The following is a 21,562-nucleotide window of genomic DNA, read 5'->3' on the forward strand; positions in this document are numbered from 1 at the left end:
AAGTATCAAGTGAAAACACCTATTCAGTAAAAATTGAGAACTATGGTCCATACGCCATCTGATCAAGGACGTAGGGTGCACAGCAAAGATCTTGTGGCCGTATGCATCGTTCTGATGCAGAGGCCGGGGACTCCCCCTTTTCGAAAAAAAGGATGCACAGCAAAGGATCTCTCCAAGATGAATTTTCTTAACCCGATGGCACAAGAGGCGGCCGCGCATGCCAAGGTGCTGCCAATGCTGACGCCCGCCAATACCCGTGCCCACAACATTACAATGTAGTGTAATGTCAGCTTAAAACTAGTAGTAGACGATGTCTATCCATCTTGTTCTATAATTAAACTCATCATATTTTTATATTTGTGTAAAAATGTGTAGCGGCACAAAATATCTACTCAGCAGTACAACTTGTTTTCTGACCATTAAAAAGAGACAAGAAGAAAGAAAACAAAATTTGCCCCTTCCGTTTTCCTTTTTTTAGTTAGAAAAAAAAAGGCTCAAGCAAAAGTTGTTGTTGGTATCATCTGCAGCCAACACATGTGTGGGTGAGCGTTTTGCAAGGTCTAGTAGTACAAGTGCATGCACCAATTTAAATTTGGCATGCATGCATGCATGTATGGAGCTCTAATGGCTCATGGCCTCACAATCACATCACCCGACTCTCTCTGGGCCATCCATATATATATATATATATATATATATATATATATATATATATATATATATATATATATATATATATATATACACTAGATAGATAGATATGAGGATAGAAGATAATGCAGCTGTAGCTAGCATCTCGATCAACACCGTAAGCCACCATCTAGTCCAGAAAGGTAGAAATCGACAACAAGATTGATCGATGGCCGGTGCGCGCGCTGGCGGGTCGTTCCTCGCCGTCACCCTCGTGGTGGTGGTGGCCGCATCATCCATGCCGGTGGTCAAGGGGGATGACAAGTCTGCTTGCGTCGGCGAGTACTCCAAGCTCTGCGGCAACAAGGACCCCGCGTGCACCACCATGGTCGAGACGACCTGCCACGATGATGCCGACAGCGTCAAGGCCATCAAGGGCATGTTTGACGAGCTGGCCAAGGTCGGTGGAGACAACTATGGTTATGCTTCTACGGCAATGTCGTGGGGGCACGTGGCCCTCGGCCATGCCGTCGACGAGCATGGGGCCTGCCCCGGCAACAAGACGGTCGGAGATTTTGCCGGCGAGCACTGCATCCCGGACCTCGACGCGGCATGCAAGGATCCCAGCTGCAGCGACGAAGCTTACATCGAATGCGGCGGTGCGGCGTCGAGATTCTGCTACATCAAGGCCACCCCCGCCGACAAGAAAGCCATACAGCAAAACTTGAAATGCTTCAAGGAGTGTTTAGCGCAGAAGAAGAAAAGTGAAGACTGCATCCTCCACAACAATGAAAAGTGTCCGGCCGCTTGAAAAATGAAAATGCATGCATGCATTCCTTCCTTCCTTCCTTCCTTCCTTGTACTTGAGGCAGGGTGTTTCCTTCATTTCAGAGTGCCTCATTCATGCATGTTTGTTTTCACATGCGCGTGTTTTCATCTCATTTTGTTGTTGCTTTTTTTTCTTCAACATTTATTTTGTCTGTTTTTTTTGTTGCGAAAATAAATTTCATTTTGTTGTTGCTCTTCTTGGAGAAGCCATAAAGAAAGAGTGGTATATAATTTTTGGATCATCTCTAACCTCACGTTACATTTTGCTAGCTAGCTACTCCTATAGATGTGTTTGCATGTTGGCAGAGTTTCTTGCCTTAGTGCATGCGCGAGTGGCACAAAATCAGGACACGCCTGTTTTCTCTTGCTGCATGGGGGCTATTTAGGGAGGTTACAAGCATGTTTTCTTTGGGGAGGGTCAGAAGAAGATAATAGAAAGGGAAACGTTTGGGGCCGAGGCACCGGCCGAAGCTTCGGCCGGTCAAGTCCACGCGCGCGCGATGCGACCCACTCGCGAGCAACCACGTGGCGCGATGGACCCGAGACGACTAGTCCTCCTCCTTTTTCTCTTCTTCCTCTCACGCATCTCTCTCTTTCTCTCTCCCTGCTGCCATGGTCAACGCATCGCCTCGCGTCGCAGGCCTCCTAGGCGCGCCGCCGTTCAGCGGATCTGGCCGCCCTCGACCAGATCCGCGCGGATCCGCGTGCATTGGAGCTCTCCCTACCTCGCCGGACCCGGCCACGCCGGAGCTGCAACCAGCCATGGCAGGACTGCACCCCACGACGCAAATTTGCTGGAACCTCGACATCACGGCGAGACGACGGATGACCATTTTTTGCTACAGCTGTGTTTTGGTTTTGCTACTACCATAAAGATTTTTTGCTGGAACCGATGGTATTTTTTGCTTCAATCAGAGATGCGCGATAGCTGGGGAGGCTGGCGAGTGCTGCAGCCGTTGACAGGAAAGCTTCAACCCAAGATTAAAAATGCTTCAACCGTATATACAGAAAGCTGTAAGCGTTCAATGCTATCGAGGAAAGCTACAACCGTCTATATAAAATGCTACAACCTTTGATGAAAAATGGTTCAACCGAACGATAGAGAAAAGTTTTCACCCAGACGCTGCTCAAAAAGAAAAAAGTTTCAATCATTTACAGAAAAGCTTCTACCATAGAGGAAAAAGCTTCAACCTTTGAGAGAGAAAGCAACAACCAGACTCTGCAGAATCAGAGAAGTTGCAACTGTCGGGGTGCTGTGTCCGGCGAACCATCGCCACCGGAGCGCGGCCGTCGTGCACTGGAATTGCGAGCGGTGGCACCGGAGCTACAAGGGCTGCAACATGGCCGCACGCTGCTGCATCCACGGAGGTTAGGAAACACACGAAGGCGACATAGGTGAGGGCGGCGACCGCAGGCGACCGACGGCGAGGGTGGCCGACGGTGAGGAGGCAAGGCGAGCCGGTCAGCGCGTGCTGGGGCGTCGACGTGCACGAGGCGGGCATGTCCCTTTTCCCGTGCGGGAGGTTGAAGAAGAAGGTGTGGGATGAAGGGATCTGACGGCAAGGGCACCAGATCTGACGGGTGGGGCTCGACCGGCCCAACCGTTGGGCCGGTGCGCCGGCCCAGATCACTGCCCTAATAGAAAGGAGAAAAGCAAACTCGTATGTCCTCTTTTGTGTACTTGTCTTGTGACCTGTGAAATGGTTTATTTATTTTTGCGGGTGAAAATGAATTGAGAGGGCTGAGAGACTCAGCTCCAATATTGCCCTTCGAGCACTCGGTGAAGGCCACCTAAACCAAGTGCATATAAAAAATATAGACCATATTTGCAGAAAAACTACCAAAAATTACAATGCTAATTTGCTATAATTTAGAAACTACATTCTATGATGTATTTAAGAATAACTAATTTGGTATTGTGTTTGTTGATAGGTGTCATATAAACTTGAACAAAATTTTGGGGTGGAGGTCAATGGAAGATTTAAAATTTCTTTCCAAAATTTCAATCTCTCGGGACAAAACAGCGGAAGTAATACTACAATAGGAACACTGAAACAAAGTAAGTACAGGCACATGAAGACAAATAGGCTAAACCAATACGACTAAGCAAAACTTTCGATGAAAGCGATGATAATCTTCCTAGAATAGTAGCAGGGAACTTTCGCGACAACAATGGTAACACAGAAAGGAAACAACACAAACAGCATGGAAGGACAATATGACGAAACAGATCACGATACAAAATACACCCTACCGAGAAATGTTCATCACAGCATAACTTAGTTGAATAACAAAGTAGTGCCAGAGAATCAATAGATGAGCATATAGACAAACTATCTTAAGCACGGCACATTGAAATACACCAAGCAACATAGTCATGGTACACATAATAAGCAGAGGAAGATATATGATCACAATTATCTATCGGGGCAAAGCGCGTAGAAAATAAACTACTGAAAGAACTGTAGTGGGGTAAAAATAACCAGTGGTGCCCAAAGATGACCGGGCTGCAAGCTCGCGCACCCGCTGGGTCACCATGGTACGCGACGGCAGTGACCGGTGCCTGCTCGGGCAGCGATGCTGGAACCAGCCGACTAGGAAGCGGCAACCAGAGTTCCCTGATGCTGGAACCAGTGTTCCCTGGTCCTAGAACCGGACCCGCCCTCGTGACGCGACGCATTTTTTGTTGGAACCGTCCTTTATTTTTGCTGGAACTGACTTTCTTTGTTGCTACAATTGGCACTGGTGTTTTTTGTTGTGAGGTTGTTTTGCTGGAACCAACGTTATTTTTGCTGGAGCTGGATAATTCATTTTCTATGTTGAGGTTTTTGCTGGAACCATCATTAAGTTTTGTTGAAACCGGCAAATCCTTTTGCTTCAATCGAGTACTGCTGTTGTTTTAGATTTTGGCTGGAAACAGTAAATCTTTTTGTTTCAACCGAGTACTGATCTGATCTGGAGGTTTTTGTTGCTTTAGATATTTTTTGCCGGACATGGCGGTGCAAGTCGATGGCGGCGACGAGTCGGAGACGGTGACGCCAGGATGCTGCAACCATGCATGATGACTGGTAGAACCCGTCTGTGTTCGATCTGCAACTATGGCGAGCGAAGGCAGTCAAGGCGAGCGTAGTGGCACGAGCGGCCGGCAAACACGCGTGGCAGTCATGATGGTGGCACGGGTGACCAGCAAGCACGGGAAGCCGAGGACAAGTGCGGTCGGCCGGCAAGCGCACACGGATTCCGGTTGGCGAGCACGCCTGAACTAGTTCGCTAGATTTTCTTGTGTGCATTTGACTTTTTGGAGACGAAGAGAAAGGTTGTACTCCTATTGTATTGTACAGTCAAAAAAGGCTGTATAGTATGCCCCGTAGCCGACCGGCCCAAATTTGCACTGGCTTTATTTTAGAGACTAGCAAATATGCCCGTGTGTTGTAGTGGGAGACAAAAAAATTTAGCTAACCAAATAAGCATGACTCAATATCCTGATATATGAGCGTACTTTATTTTAACACAGTGGCTCACTATGTTGTCATTTATTTTATTTCTCACCCTAGCCGACGATGGTCGTGATGTCCATGTGATTACAATGCATTCGACACGGTAAATCCCAAGGCTATGAGTCTGCCAGTGTATGTCACACTTTTAATTATGTTGCGCAAGGAACATTTAAAATTTGCACTGGCTTTATTTTAGAGATATGGGAGCTGTTGGACGACGTGCTCTAATTCTAATACTGCCGGTGAAGAAACATAACGTGTCGCTGTGGATTAAATGGTTTGTGTTTCAAAGGGCTCTAATTTCGATGTGCTAGCACATTGCCTGTGTTTTTTACTTATCCATGGGAGCTCCTATACGGTGCTTCAAGCGCCCGTTCATCGAACTAACTGGTGCTCACACAGCCTCGAACTTGGGCTGGCCCAACACGGGTGCTCGCTGTTGGTCGCTAGTCACGCTTCACAGTTTGACCGGTCAACTGTTGACTTTAAAAAAATAGAAAAATCCAAAATCCCAAAAAAAGCCACATAAAAAAAATCATGAATTTAAAAATGCTCATGCAGCTCTGGCTAACATCTCGATCAATACCGTACCAGTGCCAAGCCATCATCTAGTCTAGGAAGGTAGAAATCGACAACAATATAGATCGATGGCCGGTGAGCGCAAGGAGGCTAGTGTTGTCGTCGCCGTCACCCTCGTGGTGGTGGTGGTGGTGCTGGCCGCATCCACTACACCACAACACTGATGCGAGGACAGGTAAACTGCCGGGAGAAGCCACTTTAAAGGGCAAATAAACTGCCGAGACAGTGTTTCTCGCGGCAGATAGAACTGCCACGAGAACGGCTGCCGGGGATTACTTGTCCCGGCAGATAGACTTCTCCCAGCAGTTTATCTGCCCTGGCTCACGTATTTGCCAGCGGTCTATTTTCTCCCGGCAGATTAGTCAAGCACATGAAACTAGAGTTGCCGGCAGTTCAATTGCCTACACAAGCATGTTTACCCGGCAATTATTATGCCAGCACCTTGATTTCACCACCAATTGGTTCTAGGCATTCCTAATGCAACATCCAATCAGTATATACGTCTAGGTAATCAGGACATGTCCAACGATTTGTACATGCACTACAATCAAACTAACATATAGGCCTCATCATAAACAGTAAAGTATATCCAATAAATATAACGACCATATATAAGCCGGTTGTGCCAAAAAAGAAGTACATATATGTTTACAGATGTGTCACACAACCAAAATAAAGTAGTGCCACAAAAGGAGAAGTACATATGTTTTTAGATGTGCCACACAGCCAAAATGAGCTTAGCAACCATCAAAATGAGCAGAGCAAGTCTCCAGGTTCAACAAACAAGACATACGACACTATCATTCCACCAACTTAATTGTAGGTCTTCCAAATCTTCAGCAACTTGAAGATCTTCCATACCTCGATCATCTTTTGTACCTTTAGGAAGCCTGCAATAGATCGGCAGATGTTACACACAACAGTTGCACTCAGAACTTAAGAAAGATGTTACAACAATCACATATAACATACAAAAGCGGCATATGTTCTGAAATATAGAGAAACAAGTAACATCTCTAGAGTAATCTCTACTACAGTACGAACATGTCCTGGACATCAGCAACACGTCCATTTTTTATCATCTTGATAGTAGCAAGCTTATCTTACTTCTCATCCTAATATAGTGTGCAAAGTTTGTACAAATATTAACAAAAACTAGTAGGTGTACCTTGTATTTTAAACACTTGCCTACAGCAGAAGTGAGGCTATAGACTCATGGTATGTAATCGGGTGCTTTGGTTGTAATATGGTCATCTATATTTGATCTGATAATGGTAGTGTGTCTGCCGCATAAGGGGCCGAGAACATAATGAATGTTTAGTTTCTCTGCATTTAGCAAGTTAATTAGTAATCTGTATTAAGTCAAAGTGATTGTGAAGTTGTATGCCTGCCAGTAGATGTACCCAAGTCCTACCATCAATCCATAAAAGCATGGTTTTTGAAAATGGAGCTGACATAACTAAGGCAAATTAAAGTTCACTTGTGTTCATCTCTCACTTGTGTTAACCAATATGATGACTCGGTGTCTGCAATCCTATTGTTTCTAATTAATAGTGTTTGAAAGTCAGATTATATGTGTGAAGCTGAAAATTTAGTGAACAAGCTGCGATGCCAGATTGTTGTTTCAGGTTCTTTGTTAGGACTGCAGATTCTTTCTTTTTTCAAGCAGCATAGCTTCATTCTCATTCTCCTTTGGCAGGCCTTCTACTCCCTTCTTACTTTGCTGTGGCAAAACCAACAGAGAAACATATAAAAATGTTATATGATGAATATTTGCTCAAAAACAATGTGGCCAGAGGTAGCTCACGAACAGGCAAAATTTCAGAGGGTATCGACGCTCGTTCTCCATGGTAGCAGGAACCAAAAATCCACCCAAAAAAGTTGAGGGGAAACTCACATCAGACCAAACAAATCTAACAACCTCATCTCAACATACAAAATTGACAGCATCCAAAGGGATCTGCCCTCTAGGAGACAGGAGGAGGGACAGGGGAGAGGAGGGGTGACGGATCTGAGCAGCATCTTGGTAAGGAAAAACTCGTCTGCATCAGGTTTCCAACATGACGGATCTGAGCAGCATCTTGTGCCAGCGTAGTGAGGAGCATGCACCACACTCACCGTCGGCGTGGAGGGAACCATGGTGGGAAGCCCTGCCCGTGCTCGTCAGCGCAGAGGGACGTGGAGATGAGGAGCGCGACGGCCCTGAGATGTAGAGGAGCCAGGAAGAACCGCTTCCTCTCACCCTTGCCGTCGCCGGCCGTCGAGACGAGACACGGTTTTCGTCGCAAGATCTGGTGCTGGAGATGAAGGCGACATCGACCAATTCCGCCTCCGCCTCCGGCCAAGGAACGGGCCGCACGAGCGTCGCCAGCAGGAGTGGAACTGGCTCGGCTCTCATACGCAGTCACACCAACGCCGTCGTCTCGAGGGAGGAGTGGGTGGGAGGAGAAGAAGGTGGAGGAGGCGGCGGCGGTTTTGATCTCTGTGCTCTTCCTCGACGCGGGAGGCAGCGGATCGATCCGGCCGTACTAGCTGCCAGAAGGATGGGTCACGTCGTCCCCAACCGCATGGCTCACCACCCGCGCCTCAGCTCACCGCCCGCTGCATGATCAGGGTTGCGCGGGGGAGGAGTTGTGCTCGCCACCGGGACGGACAGATCCAGGCTTCCATCGAGCTCATGCGTCACCATCGCCGCCAGGAGGCACAAACGGGTGCTCTCCACCGCCGCCGCCACTCTGCCTCATGAGTACGTGCCGGTGCCCGCACCCACGACGGCGAGGCGCTCCATGCCTGGGCACGCTCAAAGTCCGGCGCCGCCTCCCACGCACTTGTCTCCAACTCCCTCATCATCTTCTATTCCTCCCTCCCGCGGCCCCTCGTCCCCGCGACCCTCCCGTCGTCTTCGCAGTAGCAAAGACGTCGATCGCCTCGCCCGCCATCCTCCCGTCTTCTCACTCTTTTGCCGCCGTCTTCACAGCCGCCGCCCCGCGCACGCTCCGCGTCTGCTGGAGCCGCTTGCAAGGTCCCCTCGGCTAGCTCCAATGTGGTCGTGTCCGCAGCTTGCCAAACCACTCGGCTAACCTACCAATTCGTGTTAACTGACAGGCTTTTAACATTTTTCTATTTCCTGTTTTCGTGGAAAGAGCTTTTTTCTGTTTTTCTTTTCTTTTTCTTTTCTGCTAAGCGCGGGATTTATTTTTCAATTTGGTAACTTTATTTCATATCGATGAACTTTCTTTCAAAATTGATGAACATTTTTAAATAATACACGATGAACATTTTTGAAACAATATGAATACATGTGTCGAACAATTTTTGAATATGCATTCAACATTTAGTAAAACCGTTGAAAAATTACATAATATACGATGAACATTTTTATGATACACTACGAACATTTTTATATGCAAAGGTGAACAATTTTCATAATATACAATGAACATTTTTCTTTATACAATGAAATTTTATGTAATACACGGTGATCTTTTTTAAAATTTGGTGAAAGTTTTTGAATACATGAAATTTTTTCCAATTCGCGATCTTTTTCTTTTCCAAAAAAAAATGTCGTACCAGAAATAGTGCGGTTAGTGTTGTTGTTAAATTTCTCGCGCTGTAATGAATCACTAGGTTGTAGTAGATGTACTGGTTAGGCACGCTGCGTCGTAACTAAACGGTGCGAGATCGAATTCTGTTGGAGCAGGTTTTTTAGGAGTTTTTTCTCTGCATGTTCCTGGGCCGGCCCACCAGATAGCGACAGTGGGCGCCAGTTGCCTGTACCATAGGAGCTCCCTAGAAATCACCACCGGCGGTCCATATGCCCTAGGGGGGCTGACCAGTCTGCCTGCGTCGGCGAGTACTCCAAGCTCTGCGGCAAGGACCCCGCATGCACCGCCATGGTTGAGACGACCTCTCGCGATGATGCCGACAGCGTCAAGGCCATAAAGGGCATGTTCGACGAGCTCGCCAAGGTTGATGGAGACAACTTTGATTTCGCTTCTACGGCATGGCCGTGGGGGCATGCCGCCCTCCGCGCGGCCGTCGACGAGCATGGGGCCTGCCCCGGCAACAAGACGGTCGGAGAGTTCGCCGGCGAGCACTGCATCGGCGACCTCGGCGCGGCATGCAAGCACGGCGTCGAGGTTCTGCTACATCAAGGCCAACCCCGCCCACAAGAATGCCATACAACAAAACTTGGATTGCTTCAAGGGCTGTTGCGAACAGAAGAGCACAAGTGAAGACTGTCGTAAAGTATGCATCGTCAAGATTCTGGCCGCTTGAAAATGCATGCATGCATCTCGTCCTCGTATAAGTTTTGTCCGAAGTCAAAATATCTTTATTTTGACCAAACTTATAGAAAAAAGCATCAATATTTACCATGTCAGATCAATAGTGTTAGATTCATTATGAAATAAAGTTTCATAGTATGTATATATGGTATTGTAGAGGTTGACAAATGTACCAGAGGGAGTGCTTCATTTCAGAGTCCTTCATTCATGTTTTCACATGCATGTATTCATCTCATTTTGTTGTTGCTTTTTTTTTGTACATCCAATTTGTTTGTTTGTTTTTGTGAAAAGAACATTCATTTTGTTGCTGCTAGCAGAATTTGATGTGTTTGCATCTTGGCAGAATTTCTTAGTGCACGAGTGGCACGCCTGTTTTCTCTTGTTGCATGGCTAGGGAGGTTACAAGCATGTTTTTTTTTTTGGCTCAGAAGAAGATAATAGAAAGGAGAAAAGCAAAACCGTATGTCCTCTTTTGTGTACTTGTGTTGTGACCGGTGAAATGATTTATTTATTTTTGCGGGTGAAAATGAATTGAGAGAGCTGACAAACTCAGCTCCAATATTGCCATGATGGGCAATATTTTTTTTCTCTCCAATAAATTACTACCGGGAAATGATTATATGACGAGTGTGTGCATCCTTCAAGCACTCGGTGAAGGCTGCTAACCGAGGGCATATAACAAATATAGACCATGTTTGCAGAAAAACTACCAAAAATTACAATGCTAATTTGATATATTTTTGAAAGTACATTCTATGACGTATTTAATGATAACTAATTCGGTATTGTGTTTGTTGATAGTTTTCATATAAACTTGAACAATTTTTGTACCCTTTGACTCTAGACAAACATTGTGTAGGATCGAGAGTATACCAACTAGAGGCGGGGAGGGGGTGGGGGGTCAATGGGATTATTTTCAAAACTTCAAACCTCTCGAGACAAAACAACAGAAGTAATACTACAATAGGAACAACACAAGCGCATGAAGACAAGCAGGCTAAACCAGTACGACTAAGCAAAACTATCGATGAAAGCGATGATAATCTTCCTAGTGTAGTGGTAGAGAACTCTTGCGACAGCAATGGTCACACAGAAAGGAAGCAACACAAACACCATGGAGGACAATATGACGAAACAGATCACGATACTAAATACACCCTACTGAGAAATGTTCATCAGAGCATAACTCAGCTGAATAACAAAGTAGCACAAGATAATCAAGAGACGAGCATACAGACAAACTATCTTAAGCTTGGCAAATTGAAATGCACTGAACAGCGTAGCCATGCTACACATAATAAACAAAGGAAGATATATGATCACAATTATCTATCGAAACACATAGTACAGAAGATAAACTACTGAAAGAACTGCAATAGAGTCGAAATAACTAATGGTGCTCGAAGACGATATTGATTATTTGATAGACCAATTCACTCTTCTGCCAAAGAGCTACGTCTGGTTGAAGGGACTTGGGATTCAACCCAAAAGATAAACTCTCTTCGTTCTAATCTTCTTCAACGTGATGTTGATAAGACTTCAGTTGAATTCAGCTAGGATAGATCATTACTGGCAATGTCCAAACCTTCAACAAACTTGCTTCGCGGACTACAATTACTCTTGGTTGCTGAAAACTTTGACTTGGTGAAAAAAACTACTCTTTGACATTCAAGCCTACACTATTCATCTATAGAGTGTGCAACACTTAAAAGTAATAGGTACAAAAACTCTCAACTCAGATCTACTGTGATTTCAATCGTTGACTGGTCAACTATTGACTAAAAAAATAGAAAAACAAAAAATCCAATTTTTTTGCATAAAAATTGAAAAAATTCATGAATTCAAAAATGATCATGGATTTGAAAGAAGTTCACAAACTTTAAAAAATTCATCAAATTGGAAAAAAGTTCATCGAATTTGAATAAACATTTATCAAATTTGAAAAACGTTCATCAGTTTTCAAAAAGAAATCATAAAATTTGAATAAGTTCATCAAAAAATGAAAATTTTCATCAAAATTTGAAAACAAATCTTCAATTTTCCAAAAAGTTCATCGTAAAATGAAAAAAGTTCATGAATTTATTTTTTCCCCATCGAGTAAGGAAGAAGGAAAATTTTGAAAAAACAGAAAATGAAAAAAAGGAAAGAAAAAATGAAAAAGGGAAAGAAGAAGAAGAAGAAGAAGAAGAAACGATAAAAAAGGAGTAACTTATCAGATCCTGTTGTGTGATGTGGTGGTTAGTGTGTCCCTCAATGCAGGAAATCGGTGGTTTGATTCCCTCCTAGGGCGCTTTTTTTTGCATTTTAAAAATAGATAAACAAAGGGAATCTAGACCGGCCCAACGCGGAGGGCTGTGTGTTCCCATTTGCTAAATGTATGCTAACGGGTGCCTAAAGAGCTAACTAAGAAGCGCACTTATACATAAAGGAACAAGAAGGAAGCCCTATTTGTTAGGCCCATGCATGAAGATGGCACACACAACCGTCCTCCGACGCAGTCTGACTGAAGCAATCAAAGGCCGCGATCCTCCGCAGATCGATGACAGGGAATACTATTTGGCGCACGGGCCATCGACTCGACCGCACGCGTAACCCACACCCCCCCCCTACGTGCTGGTTTATGTATGGGCCGGCCCATTTTCGGGTTTCATTCCATGTGGATTTTTCTGGTTTTCCTTATATTTTTCTTTCTTTTTCTTTTTTCGTCTTTCGTTTATGTTTCTTCATCGGTTTTATTTTTTTACTTATTTCTCATTTTTTTCGTTTTATATTTCAATTTGCGAAAGTATTTTAGTTTGTGAACATTTTTAAAAACCCTATTTTTTGAAACCATGAATGTTCATTTTTAAAATTCATGAACAGTTTTTTTTCAAATCTAGAACATTGTTTTACAAATTTGCGAATATTGTCTTAGGTCATGATTTTTTTTGAAATCATGAAGATTTTTTGGAATCATGATCATTTTTTAAATTCACGATTTTTTTAAATCTTGAACATTTTTCCAATTCATAATTTTTTATAAATTTGTGATAATTATCTTAAATTGTGAACATTTACCGAATTGGTGAACTTTTTTTTTGAGATCGTGAACATTTTTGAATTCATTAACAATTTTTCAAAATCATGAACATTTTTTAAATTCGTGAATATTTTTTATGAGTTCGTGAACATTCTCTTAAATCTTGTACATTTTTTGAATTCGTGAACATTTCTTGAAATGGTGAACATTTTCGAAATCATTAACATTTTTTAAATTCATTAACTATTTTTAAATTCATGAACATTTTTGCACAAATTCGTGAACATTTTCGAGTTCTCGAGCATTTTTTGAATTCATTCATTTTTCAAAATTCAATACTTTTCTGAAGTCTAGAACTGTTTTATATCCTGAATTGTTGACAAAACAAAAGGGAAAAAATCAGGGGGTGTTCCGGCCCACACATGGGCCCGCCCTGAAGGGCGTGTTGGGGAGCGAGGGGATGCACGCGGCCGGTTTCCGACACGCGGGTCGCCGAGTAGGAGGTCCCATCGACGATGATCTGTACAAATGCGCCATGACTTGCACGTGCTCTAGGCCACCTCCCATCCAACTCTCCTGTCGTTCCGTCGCTGTTCTGCTATTCCAGGTTCACCGCCGCCAGTAGATCATCCGTGCCACTCGACTTTGATAAGCGACAACGTCGTCGCGCGGGCGGTTTCTTGAACCTGAGGGTGTTCAACGGGCGCAATAACTTGTATTCGCTTCGACGCTTGGACCTCTCTAAGGTCGACTTGTTCTACCAGACACCTGAAGAAGCGGCCACGCACACCAAGGTGGTGCCGACGCTCACGCCCGCCAAGGCGTCGACGCCCAACACAAGGAGAATCTGCAAGGCTGACTTAGAGATGGCGGCACCCAAGATCAAGCCGCCGACAACCCTGGTGACTGTGAGGCCGCCAGTCCTTCTGGACGTTCATTCGCTCTGTGACTTTCTTCATGACAACATTGGAGAATAAGGTCATCGTCGCCGACCACGCCAACTACATCTTCCGCTTCGACACCGATACTGACTTCGTGCTCACCATGTCGAGCCTACACGAGCAAAAGAACACGCCGTTGGCAGTCTCCCTGCCCGGCACTGCGACGTCCTCCCGCTGCCACCTTTCATCATCCACAACAAGCACACCTCCGTCAGCCCCTACGTCGTCATTAGCAGCGACACCATCGGTTATGCCGAGGACATCGGCACCTACTTTCCACACCATGACTCGCGAGTGGAGAAAGACCAACGACTAGCTCATGCCGTTCCACGACAAAGGCGGACTACGCCCCGGAGCTCAGGCTCTGGTTCGGTGTTTATCGCCACTTCTCCTATGTCGTCGAACTCTTCGACGTCGTAAGAGGGGAGGAGCCACCGGCTGAGGAGATTCAGATATGGGTGGATGGTGACCTGCCAAAGGAGTGGCACCCGAGCACTGGTCTCAACACTGATGTCAAGGTCAGGATCGCGAACTTCGATCTTGGTATCTTAATTTCTCCCTGTGTAAAACTTCATTTATAAAAATTTAGAGAGAGGGAGGGAGGGATGGATATTGGGCCTCCGGTTGGTTGGTTGGTTGCAGATCCAATATCCGACTTGGGAGAAAGAGAAATTACCTCCGCCTGCCACTCTCCTCTCATCTCTCTCCCTCTCCCTGCGACGAGCGAGCGAGCGGCTCCCCTCCCCTCGCCTCCCCTAGGGTTTCGCCCTCCGCTGTCCCCGTCCCCGACCACCTCCGCCGCCGCGGCCCACCCCCACCGAGCTCCCACGCTGCCAGATCCGCCGCCCAGGCCCCGCTCTCGCCGCCTCCGCCGGCCTCCAGCTTCGGGACAAGCTGAGCTTCACCTAGATCGGGACAGACAAGGTGCGCATTTCGTCCTTCTCATCACTCTATCTATGTATGTATGTATGGATTCCTCAGCCGCCGCCGACTTTCGCTATATTTTCATTATTACTACTGTAGCTAACAAAGAGTACAATAAGCTTAAGCTCCAAGCAAGTTAGTTAGTTAGTTACCTGGTGAGTGAGCGACTGACTGACTGACTTTGGCCAAATTTTCCGACATGTCTTAGTTTGTGATGCGGTAATGCTCGTTTATTTAGCATTCAGATTCACTAGTCAATTTGTGAATGCCATGCTGCATTCCTTGTTGTACAAATGATGCCGCACATGCTCTGAGTGATGCAGCTTTATGCTTTGGAAGACACACACACACACACACACACACACAGATATATATATATATATATATATATATATATATATATATATATATATATATATATATATATATATATATATGATTGACCCTGCCTATATTCTATGAAACATCATGGTTAGCCACTTGACAAGTTTCGTGCACCTGGTTTGAGCTTCAGAAAAAACCACTTACGTTTCCATTGTTGGGTGCAGATGATTGACATGATTTCAGCTGTCCAAGACCTTAGTGGGCTGACCACCAGGGAACTTAGTGAGATGCTCAAGGAGTCCGACAGCTTCGTCTTGCAGTCCAAGGCGCAAAACGGAGGTCCAGAGCAGGTGCTTGCTTATTAGGAGGTAAAATGTTCACACCTGTTTCAGCCACCCTTTCGCTCACGCGTCTTCTCTGCAGGTGGACATGGAGAAGCTTGTCTCATCGCTTCCTCTCCATCTTCTTGCTCTAAGTTTGGATATCGCAAGAGGCACAGATTTGACATATGTGCTCCGTGGCGTGCGCTTTTTGCATTGCTTGTCTGAGCTAGCAACTCGCCACACAAAGCTGGAGCAGGTGAACTTCTCGTTATTTAACACTGGCTCGTCCGTTTCATCATATATGAATTTCTTACCCTGTTCATTTGAATCTTGATGTTCCGCGACTTCTCTCTTTCTCCATGTCATAGTTGACCCATGAATCACATCATATGGTCTTTGTGTCTTGTCTCCGATAAAGCTTAATTCGTTCAGTAATTTTGGTTTTACTGTATGATTAAATGCTAAATGAGTAAAAGATGAGCATTGAGTCACAATCCTTGTTTATCTTCGTGCAGGTTCTTCTGGATGATGTCAACTTATCTGAACAAGTTATGGACCTGATATTCTATCTGCTGTCCGTTCTGTCCCACTGGAAGAAGGTTCGGCAACCACCAAATTATTTATTGAGGGCGGCATGCTTTTACTTAACTGTTACCATTTCATTACTAATTTCTGGTAACAGCTATTGTTCTGAATTAGGAAGATCATCTCGGCGCTTCTCCCTTCATACATTCATCACTTGTAGCAGGAAATCTTCATCTGATGACAAATTACTTCTCATCTCTGTGGCATGAACTTGTTCATATTCTTCTTGCACATCCAAAGGTAAGTAGTAGGTAACCCATATGGTAATTTAGTGATTATTTCGTTCCATGGCTTGATTCTGAATAAACAGTGAAATATAAAAGCATATAACTAGCTTCCAGAATTTATAACATGTTAATGTTTAAATTCTACTCCCTCCATCCCATAATATAAGATCATTTTTTACACTATGATAGTGTCAAAAAAATGTCTTATATTATGGGGCGGAGAGAGTATTTTTTAACCTTGCCCCTATTTTGCATTGCTTTTGATTTCTGAACTCCCAGATTTTGTTGTTTTTCATCATCACGGTCAACTTTTCTGTAATAATCTTGTTGCGCTGCATGTTGTTTCATAAATGATAATGACATGTTTATCGCTGGTTTTGTCCTCATCCTGAATAGAATTTGTAACATATTGCGGAGTGTCAACTCTTTTCTTAGAGATTCCAATCAAATTCATTTATACTTGTGGTGTTTTGTGGTTCAACCAGATTAGTAACAAGTGTAGATTACAGGCTGAAATTCATTTATCGCTGGTTTTGTGATTCCAATCTGAGCTAAAATTAGTAGTATTCCTAAAATGTGCCAACTTCTGCGCTATATTATTACAGGCTGTTATCCGCAGGCATCATTTTATTATATAATACTAAGAGATTATGTTTAGTATTTAAACCTTTAGCTATTCTACTGGGTTATCTGAACCTTAGTTGCTGATAAGTTTTTGCTGACTACTGTTTAGTTATTGATTCCTGTTTCGTTTATACATCTCAGTAGAAAGATATTTCGGTAGAAAAAAAGCAAACACCTGACCTTCTCCTAGTTCTTTCTTTGTGTACTCCCTGGATCACTATGGCATCCTTTGATATGAATGTTATACCAGCAAGACATAGATCTGCCTGTTAGGTACTTTGTATTCAATCTGCTCATCTCTGTTAATATTTGCTGTTTTGTGGTCAGGTTGATATCTTTTTGGATGTAGCCTTTGATAGTCTGCACGAAGATATGAGGTTATTGAGTGTCAGGCTATCAACATTGGGCACCAAAGCCTTTCCTGTTGGCCCTTTTGACTCACAATTCACTTACTTCATATGCCAGCAGTGCGAAGCATCATTGCAATTTCTTTTGTCACTGTGCCAGCAGAAGTTATTCTGAGATCGTATTTTAAAAAACAAGGTCCCGTATATCCCTATGCGTCTCATTTCCTTGTATTTTTTTTGAAATACATTTCCTTGCATTTTTAGTTCCACTGTTAAGGGAACAACTGCTGAATGTGAGCTCCTTTTCTTCTTTATGATTTATATAGATATACTTGTTTCGGCATACTGATCAGTGATGCAAATAGAATTATATCACACTAACTCATAATTGTTCTCTCCCTAAAAAAAACTCATTACTTGTTCTCCAGTTTTAGTTCAATTCCATCTCGTTACCCCCTTGCATAAGATTTCCAGAAAATAGATTAACTGATTAACCTAGACTAATCTAGTGTGCGGAATAATACTTTAATTTAGTGACACATACATCTTCCTTTCTTTTCTACTAAAAGAAGTGAGTATGTACTCAAATATGTTACTGTTTCTGTATATCATTACATCGTGTATGCCCTCGGAGGATATTGACTTAAGAAGTTACTAAATGCAGGAGCTCTGTAGAAATGGAGGTATACTGTCACTCTCGTTCACAATATTGAAGTTAGGTGTTCCAGAATGGCTGAAAGGATCAACTGATATCGCTTCTTCCATTTCCAGACAGAAGGCTAAAATCCTTTCTATCGTAAGTTTGTCATGAGTCTTGAATTACTTTGTTTAATCCAAGTACTGCTACTGTCTACTGCCAGTGTTGAGTTCATAACTAGCGTGAATCTGAAAGTATTTCTTACCTCGATGAAGTCGCCACTTTACCAAAGAGCATGCAACTAGGGCTGGAGGTTAGTTCTCCTAGGTCTGACCACAGCTGGGGTTGAAATTACTCCTTTTCTGCAGCATCTGAAAATATCATTTGGGTCCTATCAAATTTATCACAATGATTACTGCAGGTTCTTGATTTGCTGAAGATCGCATTTGGAAGAAAACAAAAACCTGCTGCCGGTTCCCATGATAAGAGTTACCCCGTGGGTTCTAACCTTCCTTCATAACTAATACTGTAAGCTTTGAAACCGACTGCTTTTAACACCTACCTAGAGTTATATATAGTCTTTTTGCAACTGCAAAACTGTTACTAATTCAATTCTGTTCATCTTTTCTGTAGATTCCCTTTCTGACACAAATTTTGGCGACTCCTCATGATGAGTTTGTCTCGAGTTGGTGCTCTGTCGATCTGCCAGTGATAGAAGATGATGCTAATCTGGATTATGATCCATTTGGTGCAGCTGACTGGCACTGTTAGCTGCTTCAAATATGCTGACTGAAGCTAAAGTTAACTATTCATGCAATTTTCGCTCTATCAGCATGCCTTCAATACAATATGCAGACAAGAACATCCTGTGTGGTGAAAATAATAGCAAATTTGCACGTCTTTGTTCCAAACATATGCGAAGGTCAGAACTTCTCTTAGTTGCTATGAGATGCCGTATGATTTTTTGTGTGACCTTGTTAAACGCAAGTTCCGTTGTCATGCATGTTAACAGAGCAAGAAAGAGACCTCTTTCTTCAGAAATTCCAGAAATACTTGTTATCAGAGAGTCCCAAGCCATCATTGGACCATCCAGCAGCTGATGAGATCACTATAGTTTGTACAAACTTGGGTACAATCACTTGTATTTTTGTTTTATAATTTGTTGTGATTATGTTAATTCATCGCATTGCATATCTAACGTCTCCTTTTGCTGGTTTTGCAGGATCTTTGTCCCATTATGCTAAATCATTAATCCCTGGTAACTTGTTAAATGAGGAAGATGTGCAACTATTAAGGTGGGTAATGTCATTTTGAGTGGTCCTTGGTGTGCCACATAGAAACAATATTCTTTATACTTTTCTTGTTGTATGCCTGATTGGTTTAAATTTGTTGCCCTCACCTGGCAACTTCTTTGTTGATGCTTCTCTAAGCTTTACCTTTCCTCTCTGCAGTGATTTTGCTTATAAGTTGCAACGTTGGTGTAAATCGCAAGTTGGACAGAGAATATCGCAGGTTTGTTTGCTTTACTCATTGGTCTCAAACATCATACCAAAGCATTATGTTTAGGCTCTCTGTTCTCTGGTTCTCAAGGGATAATCTGTAAAATTAGTAAATTACATTTCTGCAAGTATAGTTTTAAAGTGTATAATGTCGTCAGGCAAATTCATTGTTTCTTTTGTATGGCTGGTGTGATGGGTGTGCTCAATGTGTAAAATAGAAAATAGCCTGGAACCATGCATTGGGTGCCAGCTTCATACTTCTTAGCAGTCTACTCAAAAGTTTTTGCCAGTACCTCATTTTCTTATGTTAGATGATTTCATTATGTGATGTTTTAGGTGGCAAAAAGTGACGTCACATCAGAAATGAAGGGCTAGTGTTCCAGATCCCAATATGGATGGCCCTCCTAAGGTAACATTATCGATTACATTAATATTAGCCATTGACTTGGTAATGTATTTGATCCCAATCCAAAATTGATGCTAGCAGGATGTGCAAAACATCGAAGAGTCTATGGCGACGCCCCCCATGAAACAAGATGGAAATGCTAGGGATGAGACTCCAAGAAACCGTGCCACTACAAATGGTGGGGTCCTGCAAAATTCAGTCGGTCAGAACCTAATCCATCTTGGCGTTGCGAGGACGACTAGCGCGGGCTATCCGGGTCCCAGTACTGCTACCAGCATGGAGGTCCCACGCTGCAGAAGTGTAGACCATTTCAAAACACCAGAACCTAGCAAGGAAAGTGGTCTCCGGGACGAGGATGAGAGGCACCCTGCTAGTAGTAGGAGGAGAGGAAAGAAGCAAACCATCATGAATGACGGGCAGGTAAATGAAATTGAGAATGCTCTGGTTGATGAGCCCGAGATGCATAAGAATGCCGCTTCCCTTCAGACATGGGCAGAGAAGCTGAGTGGGCTTTGTCTGATTAATTAATGAAAATGCGTCCTTGCTTTTCAGGGTGCGGAGATCACATCATCGCAACTAAAGAATTGGTAAGGTGAAATTATCCGTCTTCTTTCCTAGGAATGTACTGTTGCATAATATAACCAGCTCTTAGTCCTTCAAATTTCGTTATTCCTGTATCATACAGATTTTCTTTTGTGCCTGCATTCTGTATCTGTTTGTAATAATAGGCTTTTATTTTAAATTCTATCTAGGCTGAAGAACAGAAAAGCCAAGCTTGCTCGTATCGCGAAAGAAAGAGGAGTGCCATACGATGGCGAGGGTGCCGAGTGCCGACAAGTCATCTACACCAGCTACTTCTCAGTTGGGCGACTCCTCAGAGAGTGGTGGTGAGGAGAGCTATTTGCCGCCTTCAAGAGTGCTGAATGCTCTAGGCTTATCCAACTCCAAGGGCAGCAGCAGGCTCGTTACCCCAGACTCCAGCGAGCCAACCACACAAGACATGATGACGAGCCGCCCCGCCCGTTCACAAGGTCAAGGTCATTCGAACCTGGCCGCCCCGTTCTGCTGATGGACAACGAAGGGTGAGATCTTCCAGGTTGAGGGCAGGGCACAGGGAAAGAGCCTGGCGGAGAGCCACATCTGCATCATCGACGTCGCTGAGCTCAAGGTTGAGAAGTGGAGGGAGCTCCGACACCCTTCTGAGGCATCCGGGAAGACTTTCCAGGAGGCGGAGTCGAGGCACGGCGGCGTGATGAGGGTGGCCTGGGATGTCGTCAGGCTTGCTACAGTGGCAACGTAGGGTGGTTGGTTCCCTTTTGTGGTGTCGGGAATGTAGAAAGAAGCTGCCCTCGGTCCCTGTCTGGGCGGGCGGGCGTCGAGAAGGTACAAACAGCGAGTAGAGATGAGAGAAGCTTCGCTGTCAATCTAGGATGTGAAGCCAGCCTTATTGTAACTAGTGTTTGGAGAAAGCCAGCCTCCCTCCCTGTCATCTGTGTATCCTTTCCTTCCTTATGTTGCATCCTCTTGTTAGGGTTTACTAGTTGTGCTATATCCGTCGCATCGCAACGCTGGTATGTTGCCATGTGACACACAAACAAATGTATCTTTGGTTTCTGATAACTGAGAATGTTGATAAGAAACATGCACTTGAGGCGTTTGGGTTCAAACTTTTAGGTCGGGGAAGGATTGGAAGCAGGTGCATTTATCCATATACATGATCACAGGAAATGCGGTTCTAGCGAAAACCTCAAGGTGCTGGTCATGTATCCATCAAGATGCTCAGTCTCATTTAAATTAGAGCACCAAGTGGTGCTGATATTTTCTGCTAATATATTGAAGCTAATGATGCTACCATCTAATCTTGGTGGTCTAATCTTTTGATTCAC

General features: G+C 44.0%; 1 protein-coding gene and 1 pseudogene across 2 annotated transcripts; both read left to right on the plus strand.

Moving 5' to 3' along the window:
* Positions 1-767: 767 nt before the first annotated feature.
* Positions 768-1,700, plus strand: LOC147986605 (uncharacterized). Its single transcript, XM_087540098.1, has one exon. The coding sequence runs from the start codon at positions 860-862 to the stop codon at positions 1,439-1,441; it is 582 nt and encodes a 193-aa protein (XP_087396224.1). The 5' UTR covers positions 768-859; the 3' UTR covers positions 1,442-1,700.
* A 12,725-nt stretch (positions 1,701-14,425) lies between these two features.
* Positions 14,426-21,343, plus strand: LOC125537712 (nodulin homeobox-like; annotated as a pseudogene). Its single transcript, XR_015617324.1, has 16 exons — positions 14,426-14,704; positions 15,253-15,378; positions 15,452-15,607; positions 15,867-15,950; positions 16,051-16,176; positions 17,115-17,330; positions 17,799-17,945; positions 18,013-18,084; positions 18,193-18,299; positions 18,338-18,693; positions 18,784-18,900; positions 18,994-19,066; positions 19,223-19,283; positions 19,607-19,679; positions 19,758-20,263; positions 20,429-21,343. The product of XR_015617324.1 is annotated as a nodulin homeobox-like (transcript).
* Positions 21,344-21,562: the final 219 nt, after the last annotated feature.

The sequence above is a fragment of the Triticum urartu genome, chromosome 2A (assembly GCF_056163025.1).
Source record: "Triticum urartu cultivar PI428250 chromosome 2A, HENAU_Tu73, whole genome shotgun sequence".
Classification (NCBI taxonomy): Eukaryota; Viridiplantae; Streptophyta; class Magnoliopsida; order Poales; family Poaceae; genus Triticum; species Triticum urartu.